The 14,565-nt window shown below is 35.7% G+C and overlaps 1 protein-coding gene across 3 annotated transcripts in view; it reads left to right on the top strand.

The window, feature by feature from the left end:
• Positions 1 to 772: 772 nt before the first annotated feature.
• The window catches only part of LOC140761031 (phytyl ester synthase 1, chloroplastic-like), a 23,380-nt gene continuing 9,587 nt past the window's right edge, over positions 773 to 14,565 (top strand). For all 3 annotated transcript variants that reach the window (XR_012104536.1, XR_012104535.1, XM_073098198.1), the window contains exons 1-9: positions 773 to 1,224; positions 1,308 to 1,359; positions 2,964 to 3,019; positions 7,024 to 7,182; positions 7,295 to 7,402; positions 8,663 to 8,766; positions 12,818 to 12,939; positions 13,493 to 13,601; positions 14,385 to 14,515. Coding sequence is in view for 1 of the 3 variants with exons in the window: in XM_073098198.1 (XP_072954299.1) it covers positions 927 to 1,224; positions 1,308 to 1,359; positions 2,964 to 3,019; positions 7,024 to 7,182; positions 7,295 to 7,402; positions 8,663 to 8,766; positions 12,818 to 12,939; positions 13,493 to 13,601; positions 14,385 to 14,515 (1,139 nt within the window). In the remaining 2 variants the exon portion in view is untranslated. The remainder of the gene's footprint in view (positions 1,225 to 1,307; positions 1,360 to 2,963; positions 3,020 to 7,023; positions 7,183 to 7,294; positions 7,403 to 8,662; positions 8,767 to 12,817; positions 12,940 to 13,492; positions 13,602 to 14,384; positions 14,516 to 14,565) is intronic.

Below are 14,565 nucleotides of genomic sequence, written 5' to 3'. Positions count from 1 at the left end.
GTGGCAAAGTAAACTTATTGGCAGTTTCAGCCTTTGTATGATCAGAGAAACATCTTTTTTTTTTTTTTTTTTTTTTGTGAAAGAAGTTTAAAACTTTACACTTTACAAAGTGTTTCCTACTGCAGAAAAAATCACTCATTATATTATTATAATTATTATTTCTATTATTATCATTTATTTTACTTTGTCATCGTACACATAGAATATATTATTAAGGCTTCGTGTATCTCAAGCATATTGAGATGCATGACCGGTCATGATTCCTATTTCGGGTCGTGACAAACATGTTTTTTTTCTTTTTTTGTTGAAGGAAGTTTAAAACTTTATACTTTACAAAGTGTTTCCTGCTGTAGAAATATCACTCATTATATTACTATAATTATTATTTCTATTATTATCACTTTATTTTACTTTAGGTAAATTTGCAGATCACTCATCTGTTGTTATGCTATGCTTAGAATCAAACTATCCTTTAAATTTTTCATTTGTATTATTTTGCCCCTTTATCATCTAGATTAATCCATCAAATTACCACAATACTGGTGTGATTGTTTGAGCTATTATCAATCTTCTATCCATACTTTTGCAATTGAGACATTTCATTCCTTGGTCATATTTTTTAAGGGAGGTATGAGATTAATAATTTTGGTGGTAATTATGATATTATAATATTTTGAAGATATTCAGTGGCAATTAAGTAAAAATTCTCTTTTTTATTTCTAGCCAACCACTATTCATGCTCTTCGCGCCCACCCCCCTCACTTCCCAAATCCCGACGCCGCATTCACTCCTCGTTCAAGTTTTTCCGTCGTAGAGAGAGGAACAACCTCCTCCTAAGGCACCATTAACATGAAGCGCCCTCGGAGTGTTCGTAAAAATGCTCCAAAGAAGGAAGAGATCGGCCTTCCCCTAGCCCAAGAAGCCTCATGGCCTCCCTTCTCCTCCCAGTCCTCTCCTCCTCTCCCCCTCCGCTCCGACCTCCCCGCTTTGTTTCCTCCAGTCCTAGAAAGCTTCACTCCATCGCCAGTAGAGGAAGGCCAAGAGCAAGTTACAAAGGTCTCGAGGTGTTGTACGATGACGGCTGTCAGAAAATTTGCGAGCTTGACGACTACTTTCATGCGGTCGCCCATCTCGCCCAGTACGATCGCGGCCCGCCACGCTGGTTGTGCCCCGTCGATGCCGGGCCACCTATCGAAGATGCCCCTGTCATGTTCTTCTTGCCTGGTAAAGATTTGAAAATTTTCTTCTTTTGTTGCTTTTCTTCAGTTTCTCCAATTAAGTTTTGCGAGGTTGTTGGGTTCTTGCAGATGTGAGTGGCGTGGGCTTGGGGCTCCTCATGCATCATAAGGCTCTCGGAAGGTACGAGAGGATCCATTCCTTTATGTTTGATTCGTGTAGAAGTAAGTATGTAGTATTTATAACTTTGGCCACTGGGATAAGTGGGGTTGAAGATAGTCACCATCGAACCATGGAAATCGATCTTCTATTTTTTTTTTTCTCTCTGTTTCTTATCTGACCTTTTACCTTTGATAGTGTATAAGAGGCAACTTAAATAGATTGACACAGGACAAAGGTCCAAAAATACCTTTTGATCAACTATCTCTTTTCCTATTGGTAAATAACTCAGGAAAATCAAAATTTCTTTTTGATTTTGAAATTTGAAGCGTAATATGTATAGCTCAAGTGCCAAGAAAACAAGAATGCATATTAAAATGGATGAAAGCGACCCTAAATCATGTCTCTTCAAAATAAGATATGTATAGTTGAACATTTTAACATAGGTGGGATTAGAAAGTAGTAAGATATTCCCCCTATATTGATACTAGTTATTCATTGGCACGGCACTTATTGATCCTCCACCAGCTACCACGGATTGATGGTCTTACATTAGTACTTAAAAGTGAAAGTGATAAAAGAAAGTGAAGTTGAGCTAAATTCAGTTGGTGGGATTTAAAAGGAAAACTATAAAATGATTCAGAAACATATGAAGTTAGTGGGGCTTAGTCCTTTTGATTCTTCCAAGTCCAATATTTTGCATCACCAGAGTCTGGCAAAAATATTAACCTAACTAAGAAACAAACATAGATTGGTGGGAGAAACCACTAGGTCTAACATAAGAATATAAAATGTAAAATGATTCAGAAACATAATAATAAAAGAAGAACAATAAATTTAGAAGAAAACAGTATGCACTGAATAACTAATCATATCAACATGCTGCAAAGGATGTTCTTGGTGCATTTACAATAGGAAATTAGTTTCAAAAGGGAGTTGGTGGTGGAATGCTAATGTCCAAAACTCAATTAATGTTGGAAAATAATGTTGTGGCTCAAATTGTTACGGAATATGCTGAGAAAGCAGTTAGTGAAGACAAATTTACGGTGCATGAGTGTATCAGAATTTCTATTCTAAATTAAGTACCATTCATGGGGAAACAACATATATAAACTTGCTAAAGTTCGTGAAAGGGAGACTAGAGGTTTAGGCAATAAAGGACATATTTAGAGATAAATATATGAATCTGGATACAAAATATAAAAGAGTCACAATAAAGGTTAGATAATATGATGATATGAGGACACAAACATACTTAGTCAAGGAGATCCATACAACACAAGTACGCGGCACTAAAGCTTAGTTGTTGTTTTTACTCGTTGATCAAGAGTACCTTACTTAAGGTGTTTATATTTTTGTGAAAATAAATGCATCTAAAGCTGTATTCTCTTGTGTCTTGACTATGAAAGATAGCAAAGTATGTGGATATGAGAAATACCCATAAACTCACACCAGAAGGATAAGAAATGGTTCAAGAAAACATAATGTGGTCTTTTAAACATAATTGAAATGGAAATAGAGGGAAAGCTTTGGACATTTAAGATATAAATAAGAGAATGTAAGCTTAAGCTACCTCTTTTTTAAATTCTTATTGTTACAATTACATATATGTTCATTTGGATTTGCAGGATTTTTGAACTCCGGTGCATGCACATCCCCATTCCTGATCGCACGCCATTTGAAGGTATCCTCTTCTCAATAAAACTATCTACTTATATTGTACCATTAGCTTACTTTGAATTTGAAATCTGATGCTCAAGTGCTTTGTATTAGTTTCTCTTCTAGGCTCCTCTCTCCTTCTTCATTTTTTTTTCTTTTCTTTTTGAGAAACAAAGAAGGCTAGCCTAGTTATATTTATTGAGAGACGGGAAAAACTCATTGGATCAAAGCCACAAGATCTGCTCCACTCTTGACCCACATCCTCTTTGTATGACTTCCTCCTATTTGTCAAAGCTACCTTGAAAGAAGCTGCAAACTTCAAGGCGATTGTAGATTCTTACTGCTCCTTCTCCGACCAAGCGATCAATCATGAAAATCCACTATTCACTTCTGCTCCAATATAAGACTCTCGGATTGCACCTTTGTTGTTGCAGCTCTTAAGCTCAATCTTCTAGACTCTAATAATAAGTATTTCGGTAGTCCACATATTAAGTTTGCCGCTTTTAATTTTGTTTTGGAGAAGTTAAGATTGAAGTTTTGGGGGTGGAAAGCCATGCACTTTTCCCATGCTAGTAGATTGATATTGATCAAATCAGCTCTAAGCTCAAAACCGATTCACTTCATGGCTACCATCATCTTTCCTAGGGCTTCCCGTGCTGGTGGCATACTGGCATGTGGCACGATGGGTGCCGCACGGCACCCTTCCTAATAGCTTTGCTATCGACCTCGTCGTCGAGCTTGCCGTCACTGTCGGCGAAGGTGTTACCTTTTTCTCTCATTTTTTTACAGCATGGCCTACAAGTGCTGCGACACGTGCCGTACCGTGCCTGTGGAACGACTATCGTTGGTGTGAATTCTTGTGGGGGTTTGACCTTTCGGAGCACCACCTCTATCTTCGTTAGGCAGAACCATATTTGATATTTGTAGACCTCTCTTGTTTGGGGGCGGTTGAGATTAGGCCTCCATCTTTGTGAACTTAGCTCTTGTCACTCACTAAGTTTGCTTGAAGACTCCTTAAGTAGCATGAAACTGTCTGGGCTAAACTTATGAAGGTTGGGTATTTCCCAAAGACCTTTTCCTGGGAGACTAACTCGAGCAGTAGGCCTTCTGTTGGCAATGGAGATTCTATCTTGATCACAGTTGAACTGTGGCTCCATACCATTGATCTTTCTAATCTCCATCTCCCTTTGGGATTTAGCTACATCAAGGATCTATTACTTGATGGTTATTAGAATGACGGGTTGATCAAAGTTATCTTCTCTTGAGGTGGCCAATGCAATTCTTACTCCACATTAGTCCAACTTTAGCTTTGCATCTTGACAAGATGGTTTGGAGCCCACCACTGGCCTCTTCTCCTCTAAGTTTGCCTTCAACCTAATCTCTAATGGCAGTTATTCATCCTCTTCGTCTAATCATAATCTCAGTAAGCTTTGGTCCTTCATTTGGAAGTGCAAGACCTTGCGCAAAATCAAAACATTCCTCTATCTTTCATTGGTTGGTGCCTTACTAGTCAAAGCGAGGCTAGCAAAGCGTCTCCTATCTCTTGGCGATGATTTGTGCCTTGATGCCACTTGGGTGCTGAAATCAATGAGCACTTTTTTTTTTCCTGGAGTGCCACCTTGCACGTGCGGCTTGGTTTGCCATTCGACTAGCGTACCTCAGAGATAGACCTTAGTCTCGTAGATTGGCTCTTGAAAGCTATCAGTGACCTCAACCCAGACAAAGTTTGTTTCTTGTTTGCCCTAATGTGGGCTTTATGGAAAGAGCACAACAACTTTGTTTTCAGAGGTTCTATAGCTTCTCCTCTCTTAGCCATGAGAGAAGATAGCCATCTCTCGATCTCTTATCAGAGTGGCTTACTCTCCCTTGATGCCTTGCCACCTTTGTAGGCTTCCCCTGACCTCTATCCCTTGTTGACTTCTCAATCTCCTCCCCAAGTCGGAAATATTTTGACCTAGAGGGACAGAGCCTAGCGAGGAGGTTGCAAATGTAGGATTGGCATTTTCATTACCGTTATCTTGATGAAGTTATTTTGGCCAAAGATGAGTAACATGGAGACTTGTGATGTGGCCCTCCATGGGGAGGTTTAGCTTTTTGCTTAAAGGCCTTCAATGCCTTCCAACTTGGAATTTTCGGGTGATTCAAACATGTGCTGGTTGAACTCAATTTGGTCAACATGAGCAATAGAAATAGTAGGGATTGCATTTGGAATATCTCATTCGTGTTGGATTGTAAGAGGTGGATGTCAAGGTCTCCTTTTTCGGGTTAATAACAAAGCCACTCATGCTATTGCTAGTCTAGCCATTCAAGATCTTCTATCAAAAGAATGGACTAATCCACCTATGAATCTTTGTAACCTACCTTTTCTAAGTTTATGTCTACGGACCTTTCAATAAAAGAGAAAAAAGACTATAAATAGTTCTAGCAGAAGGGCGATCTAGCAAACAATAATCTTGTAGAACAACAAATCATATCGGAGGACTAGAATGATGTTGCCAATCAATACTAATGAATAATTATAACTCAAGCTTAGGTCAATAAGGAATCCCACCTATATTAATAATCTATATTGCATAATATTTTTAAGCATAAGTTTATGTATACCTCTTAAATGTAAACTAAGTACATCTATAATTTTACTCATATTTTGTTGTTTAGTTGTAAAATGTAATAATTACCTTCAATAAGTTTATATAAGAATTTGTACTTGGCTACTAAACTATGAATAAGTATGTTAACTATAATAAATATCTTTTTTAGAAAACATACATAACTTTATTCCACCCCTTTACCTAAGATAAGATTTTGTGTATAATTTATTATGTAATTTACCTTATATAATGTTTGACCAAAATGTGTATAAATTAGATTTTGGTTGTAAAAAATATCTAAGGAAGATCTAATTCATGAACTAGTATCTCTTATATACGAACCAAATGCCACAAACATCTCTAGTGCTTGAGCGTCAAAACTTTTACAATCACAATTCCAATGAAGTGATTTTGATACATTGTACCCATTGAGAGATGGCTACATATTTTATTTAAGTATGGTCACTTTTAACAACATATGGAGTGTCTCGCAGCTTGCATTGCCTGAATCACATGTATCAGCTCTAAAAGAATGGGCGGATTAGTAGTTTGGTATTTGGTTGGGTTGTATTCTTTATGCTGAAAGCCTGAAACAATGATTCAGTATGGTTTGGTTGTACTGCTGATTTACCATCACCACCCCACCATTGCCACCACCATCACCTCCACAATGCCACTGCCGCAACCACAAAATCACCACCACACAACTACTAACACTCTACCACAGCATCAACACCACAGATGGTGGTTTTGAAATGACAAATTTCTAGGGTGCTTGAGAATTTAAATTATATTTACTAGCAACATCTCTACTCTATATGTCCATTGGTCTAGCTGAATAGTAAATTTAGCTATCTTTGTCTCTCTCTTCCAATCTCCACAACACTTCGATGTTTGATTTTTTTTTTTTTTTTGTTGATATGTAATGTAAATTGGAGAGTAGATGACAACCAATTTCTGATGGTTCATTAAATGGATGGAGATCATGCTGTAGATTTCATTAATGTAAATAATTAATTAAGTGCCGATAAAACCAGTGACGACATGACCTCGTGATCAGATATCATGCAATAGAATTCATAGTTTATGGCTTTCATATGGTAGTAATAAATGCCCATTGCTGTAAAAGTTTCACGATAGTTGTCCACTTTTCTTGATATGCAGGGATAGTTCTTTATATTGATCTCTTTTCCATCTTAAAAGCGATTGATATTGTTATATGCTGTGCAATATTCTCTAGTTCTGTGTTAAATGTTGGCAGTGCAGAATTTCAAAATTTCAAGTTTTTTTATTCTCAGAACCTTTCATAGTTGTAAATACTCAGTGTTGTTTCATGTTTTTTTGACATTTGCCTAAATTGCCTGGCTGATATTCTTGAATCCAGATTGTGATTTATTTACTCTTTCTGACATATTTGTCTTACTTTTTCCATTTGAAGGACTTGTACATCTTCTAGAGGATGCACTGAGGCTTGAGCATTCCATTTCTCCAAATAAACCAATTTATTTGATGGGGCATTCTTTTGGAGGATGCTTAGCACTTGCGGTAGCTGCTCATAATCCTCAAATTGATCTAGTATTAATATTATCTAACCCAGGTCAGTTTCTTGGTCACTAGATTTGTTTGATACTTGAAATATTATTTGACTCTTTCGATACTTGTCTAGGATATTTTCAGGTTGACAGTAATTTTCTTCACTTTTCTCTCAGCAACATCAATTGATAAGTCAGAACTCCAGCCTTTGTTCCCCGTTTTGCGATACTGGTCTAACAACGAACAAAGCATTACTTTACTATTTCTTCTGAGCTTTAATATTAGTAAGTCAGTCACCTTGAACTTTTTATCTATTTATTTGACTGGTTATTAATATTGCTGTAATTTTCCCTCTTTGATATCAATAGATGTGTCTTTTCTTTGCCTGCATAAAAGAATCAGTTCTGTGCTATCAGTTCTGAATGGTTCTGAATTGAGTCTTGTACTTGAAATATGAAATGCTATTTATGTGTCCATTTGTTCTTCACATGCTAAACATGTTTCTACTTAAGATTGGTACAGATTGGGGAGTTTTTGACCAAACTAGTCCTCTCTCAATTTTTTTAATATTACCAAAATGGACCACACCTCAAACTTAATGCTAAAAGGGATATGTTTCACTATAGCTATCAATAAATTGTTGATAAATTATCGTTTTACTTTTAGATAAAAACATCACTATGTTAAACATTTATATCTGTAAGTTAACAAACTAAAATGCTAATCTTATTAAAGATTTATATGTAAATGCTGAACGTATCAGCAGTTTGTTTGGAAATTTTCAGATGAAATGTTGATAAATTCAGCTAAGTCTATCTTAATTATTTTTGTGTCGCCACACATAAAAAGCTGATCAAATCAATGTCTTATATCTAAGAAGACAATGAACTTTTATGCATTTCCTTTTCTTAGACAAAATGCTGATAATTTTAATAGTTTACTGATGGCTACAGTAAAATAGATCTCTTTTGGTATTAAGTTTGGGGTGCGGTCTATTTAGTGTACAAAAGTTTGGAAGAGGGCTAGTTTGGTTTAAAACTCAAGATTGGGAGGGAGAGAGTGAATGTCTAGTATAAATGTTGGGAGGAAGATGTAAGACAATTTTGGCACAATTGAGAGCCAAAAAATGGCCACATGCAATTTTGGATAGAGTGAGTGAGAGCTTGAGGGGAGAGACAATAAGAGGAAGAGGGTAAGAGAAATTGAGAGAGGTGACTAGAGAGAGAGCCATGCAGTGGCCATAGGGAGCCATGATGAGAGATGAGAGAGAGAGAGAGAGAGAGAGAAAAAGAGCGACCAGAGAGAGAGAAAAAACTAATAACAATAAAAGAGAGAAAATGGGACTCACTAGAGCTCAGCGAAGTGTAGAGTCGCCCGATTCAACTCGTCTTGTATACAGAAACTAGTTAGGGTGCGGTCTGGATCGATCGAAACTCTATTTCATGATGTAAAGTATCATTGTTAGTCTATTAGTAGTTTTTCATATTGGTATTTAGTTGACTTGAATATGCCTTCAGTTTGGTTGTTCTTTTGGATGACATCAGATATTGAAGTAAAGATGGCTTTAAGGAGTATTAAAGATGGGGCTACATTTTTACAGGCAGTTGATAGATTATCAAGAAATTTATCCTCAACACTAAGGAATCAAGTAAGAATGTTCTTATTCTTAATGCCATCTTACTATGTTATATTTATTCATTATCAAGATTACATTTTATCAACTTCGCTTTTCTAGTACTTCAATAACAAGTTTTCAATGCATATGTGTTGGACTTCACTCTCTAATAATCAATTCTCTTAGAGACTTAGTGAAGCAAAAACTAGAATGCAGTTACAAAAGTCCTATATAATAAAACTTTAATCCAGAAGGACGTGACATTGATTATCACTACGCATGGTAAAAAGGATCAAGAACTTCACTAATAAATCTTTTTAACAATAAAATATAGTGTCACAATTGGATTTTTGGTATCATGATTGGACATGCATGAGTGGAAGATGATAATCCCAGTTTCTTTTCCACATCAAAGAAAAAAAAAAAGCTCGCAACATATCCTCAAAGATTTGGATAATCCTTTCGAATTGTCCATCGGTCTACGGGTGATAAGTCGAGCTGAGCATCAACCATGTTCCCATAATAGAATGAAGATTTTAACAAAATTTAGAAGCAAATCGAGGATCACGTTAGACACAATAGACATTGGTGCTTCATGGAGTTGGTAATCTCCCTAATATAGAGTTGTCTAAAGAGGTATAGAGAGTAAGTCGTACATATAGGCAAGAAGTGGGCATATTTGGTTAATCTGTCCATAATTACCTAAATTGCATCATGATTTGATCTGGTGTAAGGACGAAATCCATAGTTACGTCCTATTCCCACTCAAACAAAGGTAAAGGTTGCGACACCCCTACAAATCTTTGATGCTCGACCTTAATTTGATAATAAATAAGATATTTAGCTACAAAATGAGTAATGTCCTTTATGCCGTTCCACCAAAAATTCTCCTGCATGTCTCTATACATCTTTGTACTGCCTAGGTGAATGTGGAATCCTAATTTGTGAGCCCTTGATATGATCTCATCATTCAACTCTTCATTAGCTAGAACACATACACGGTTCTCTACTTGAGCAATTCGTCATTTGACCTCGAGTAATGAGGAGTTTCTCCTTTCTTTGGTTTTTCTACAACCTTCGTGAGATGAGTGCCCTCCAATTGAGCAGTTTGGATAAAGACCTAGAAGAGTAGGTTTGACTACCAACTAGCTAGACAAAGCTACTCTCTCCCTTCTGATGGGATGTCACCTCTATTTCTTAGCGTTTGAAATCCTCAATGATGCACTATTGACAAGTGAGTGCTGCCGAGTTTTCTTCTAAAAATTTCTTGCTTAGGGCATATGTCATCATATTTGCCTTTCCTGGATGATAATTGATGTTGATATTATAATCCTTGATCAACTCCAGCTACTTACATTGCTTCAAGTTAAGCTCCTTTTATGTGAAGATATACTTGAGGTTCTTGTGAATTGTTAAAATCTCATAGATTCTTCATAAAGATTGGTGCTAATATTCAATGAAAAACAACTATAGCCAACTCAAGATCATGAGTATGGTAGTTCTTATCAAGTTCTCATGAACCTTAAGCTGCTTATGAGCATATGCTATCACTGTACTATGTTGCATCAAAGCACAACCTAAGCCTTGATGGGATACATTACTGTAAATCACGAAGTTGCTGCTCTCCATTGCAAATGAAAAAAGAGTTGTGATCAATCTTTGCTTGAGCTCTTGGAAACTATTTTCGTAATCACCCGTCCGCTCAAACTTTACCCTTTTCTTAGTGAGGTGAATAAGTAATAATGCAATACATGAAAATTTCTTCACGAACCTTCTATAGTATCCCATCAATTCAAGGAAGCTGCACACCTTTGCTGCTGAAGTTCAATGGTGAAATCTTTTTTCCTGTTAGGTAGAAGACTAGGTAGATCATAAGGTAACACATTTGGAATCTCGTTCATCACTAAAATTTTTCCCATTATAAATGTCAAATAGCCTTGACATTTTTTTTCTTCTCAATAACTGGTTTGCCTGAAGGGCAGAGATGATACTGGTTGTAGGAATCTTCCGTTCACCTTAAAAGAAAAATTCTTGTTTATTAGAATGGGGAACACGACTCTCTTCATTTTACGATCAGCTATTGCATGATGTATAGACAGACAATCCATGCCCAGTATGACATCAAAATCATGTATATCTATACAAATAAAATATGCAGGGAGTTTCTGATCACAATCTTTACTAAGTAAGATCTACAAATATGATCTAAAAGTACAGTTCTCTCTACAAGTGTTATCACTGCTAAACATGATTCCATGACTTCAAGTATAATAGGTAATAGATGAATAAAAGCAGGTGAAGTAAAAGAATGTGTGGCATTGAAGTCAATGAGAACTCTAGTAGATGTGAACGATACAGACAAGATACCTTGCACCACATATGATGAATGCTCGGCCTCATCCTGGGTCAAAGTATATACTCTCCCTCTGTTCTCATTGTTGTGTAACGGGTGAGGGGAGGGTGTGATGGCTCACGTGCATCACGCATCACTTCTTTTTTTCTGGTTATTACAATTATCATCTTTCAGATATTTGATATCGCTATGAATCTGCTAGTCTTATAATAGTGCTATATTTCTATTTTATGGGTCCTTTGACACATGGATCCTCAAAAACTAGAGGTCACCTGAAGACGACACCTTTGCCATTTCTCATATCTGATCTCGGTGAATGAGTCTATTTACCTGAATTTTGTATCTACTCCGGTACTAAGTTGGTATACCCAGACATCCCCATGAGGAGAGCTTATATTTCTAAATTAATGGAACTCTTATTGTCTACAATGAAGTTTTCCATTTTAAATAACTTCTACACATCTCCAAATCTGAATTTGGAGTCTTTCTTGTATTTGCCCTTTTATTACAATTCATGAATTTAGTATTCTCACCATGTTTTTTACTGTCTTCAATTTGTCATGGTCATTCCAAATCTGAATTTGCATCATCAATTCATTACTTTTTGACAAATCCTAGATTTTGTTTGTTTATGTAGAATTAGTCATGCACTTCCTTATTATTGTATATCATTTATTGGTGAACACAAATCACTTCCTCTTTAGTAATTGAGTTTGTGAGAAGTTGGACTAGCTATTGGAACGTAAGGTGATCATAAGAATCTTCTCAAATTATTTCCCTGCTGAATTTATAAGCAAAGAAAGCTTGGTAACCCAGAGAATATCACAGATACGACTACAAGAATTTTAAACTTATGAATAGTGATTCCGTTGTTCTTGTTGATAAATTTCTCATCGAGGTACTAGTTCCTTGATAGGCTAAAGGTTCCATGGGCTTACTGAAATGGGATGGTAATGACCTTGGTACTTTAGTTTTCTCTTCACGCTTTGGGCCGTCACATCACATTCTTTCACTCTTTCCTGCTACTGGATGTCCTTCACATCATTTGGCAGTCAGATGTCCATTAACAGCATAAGTAAATTGTGGTTATATCTTTTCATACAAGCAAATTTTATAATGTTTACTACAATGAATGTCTAAGAGTTTATTCACAAACATTCTTGTCTACTCACTTGCACCAAATATAAAATCAGCAAAGATACAAAGATTGTTTTTTCATTATAGAAAGGTTTCTGAAAGATTTCTATAAGAGAATCATACTTATGTGATGCAAATCTGATTTAAAAGGCCAAGATTGAAAAATACAAAAGATGGAGAACAAGTCTATTCATCTGATTCATATATAGTTGTTATTCACAAGTATGTCACGCTAGAAATAATCATATAATTTTCTTTTGCCGTCAAATTATTAGGAACCTAGTTATCACGATGGATTCGATTTGGGTTCTTGCAGTGGCTCTAGTTATAATTCACATTCTAACAACAAAGTAGTTTTGGCATCCTCTACGCAATACTCCTTCCCATTGCCAGTTTTGCCATCCTCTACTCAATACTTCCCTTTGCCCAACTCAACTAAAAGTGATTCTAGGCACAAAGTTTCTCACAAGACTCTAGATATCTCTACTTAATACTTCCTTTTGCATCATATTCTATTTATTCTGAGTAGTGAGACAAACTCTCAGAATTGTAACAAATTTAGTACTAAAGAAGGTTTTGATGAGCTTCTTGCAGTTTTTATTTGAAACGTTACCAAGGGATACCTTTTCATGGAAAATTGAGCTACTCAAGTCAGCTGCTTCTTATGCTAATTCTCACCTCCAGGCAGTTAAAGCTGAAGTATTGGTGCTAGCCAGGTTTCTATCCTTCAAAGAACAAAGCTTTTCACTTCTGTATTTTTCTTGGTTATCCTCAGCTTGATGGTTTTAGGATTGTCAAATTGACATAAAGTTTCAGCCAGTTGTTTTAACTTTTAACTTATGCAAGAACCAATTTGAGTTTTTTTTAAGATTTTGGAGCATTTCTTTTAAATAAGTGGTTATCTGACTGCCAAAATCAACCATTAGAAATAATGAAATATAGGATTAATAATTCCAGTTTACCAAAACAAGTGTACCATAATATCAAACATAAGATTTGGTATATAAACTGTACTTAATTTACTACTCAAATCGCCACTAAATCTACAAAAAGATATTAGTACCATCATGCCAATTTGCCTCTAATGCTAAGTTTAATTTGTTTAAGAACTTTTAGTGCTGAAGTTGCTACTGTCACTTGTTCTCTTACCAGATCTTTTCAGTAGTGTAAATACTGTCTCTCTTTTACTTTACCAGAGATTTGTTAGCTTTTCAATATTCTAAATGGAGATGTGGTACCTTACTACCAAAATATTTTGTTATTGTTTAGTTGCCTCGACAGTTTACTTCCTAGTGAAGATGAAGCTAAAAGACTTCAGAAACTGTTGGGCAATTGCAAGGTTCGCTACTTCAAGGATCATGGTCACAACCTTCTACTGGTAGGTGAAGAGGAGCAAAGCCACTTGTACACACATGCATGCACAGTGTGAGAGTCATTGAGTTGTAACGGTTCAATGATAAGTATCTCTCTAGCAATTGAGAGTCTTCCAAATGAAGTAAATGCTATATATCTGTTAGAATATATAATATAAAAAGTTAAAAATGACGTTTTTTTAATAGCTTAAGCTTCTATAGTAATTGATGAGTTAACATAGTATCATTCTAATAGAGCAAAAACTTTTAGTTCAAATCCTGCTAAATCCACTTGTCATTTAAAATATAAAATCTTCACCCACTTAATTCAAGTTCACTTCTTGGATTACTCAAAATGTCTTAAATCTAGAAGTGAAGGTGAGTGTTAGAATATAAATTATAAAAGTTATCATTCTCTAATAGCTTAAAGTTTTAGAATAGTTAGTGAGTTAACAATATCCATTCATCTATTTTTTACTGTCTTATTCTCTCAATTTTTAGTTTAGAAGCAGAGGAAATTATCATGTTTAAATCCTTTAGGAAACTAATATGATATCACAGAAATTCAAGTACGACCAGTTAATTTTTTGCCTATACAATAACACAGATTTGTTGCTTTTTAATTTCAGAATTACTGTGGATATGATTCTATTATCTGTATTAATGTTTGTATTCAATAAGCAGATTATACTGTTCAAAACAATTCTGGATTATGGTTTATGGGTTGCTGGACATGCATCTTTGATATGTTCATCAATATCCGAACATGTTTTGAACTTGACAAACATATATTATCATCTATTATGCAGGAAGGTGATGTGCATTTATCAACCATCATTAAATCTGCCAATATGTATCGTCACTCGAGAAAGTATGACCGTATATCGGATTACTTGCCACCAACTATGACAGAATTTGAAATACTTGTTAAAGCAACTAGGTAATGATCTATACTCCATTTTGACAGTAATGTTACCTGGTTATTGATAT

This window comes from Typha angustifolia, chromosome 6, assembly GCF_048772165.1.
Source record: "Typha angustifolia cultivar Huaian chromosome 6, ASM4877216v1, whole genome shotgun sequence".
In the NCBI taxonomy this organism is placed as follows: Eukaryota; Viridiplantae; Streptophyta; class Magnoliopsida; order Poales; family Typhaceae; genus Typha; species Typha angustifolia.
The sequence above is the reverse complement of the archived record's forward strand: the minus strand, read 5'-3'. Positions and strand labels throughout refer to the sequence as shown.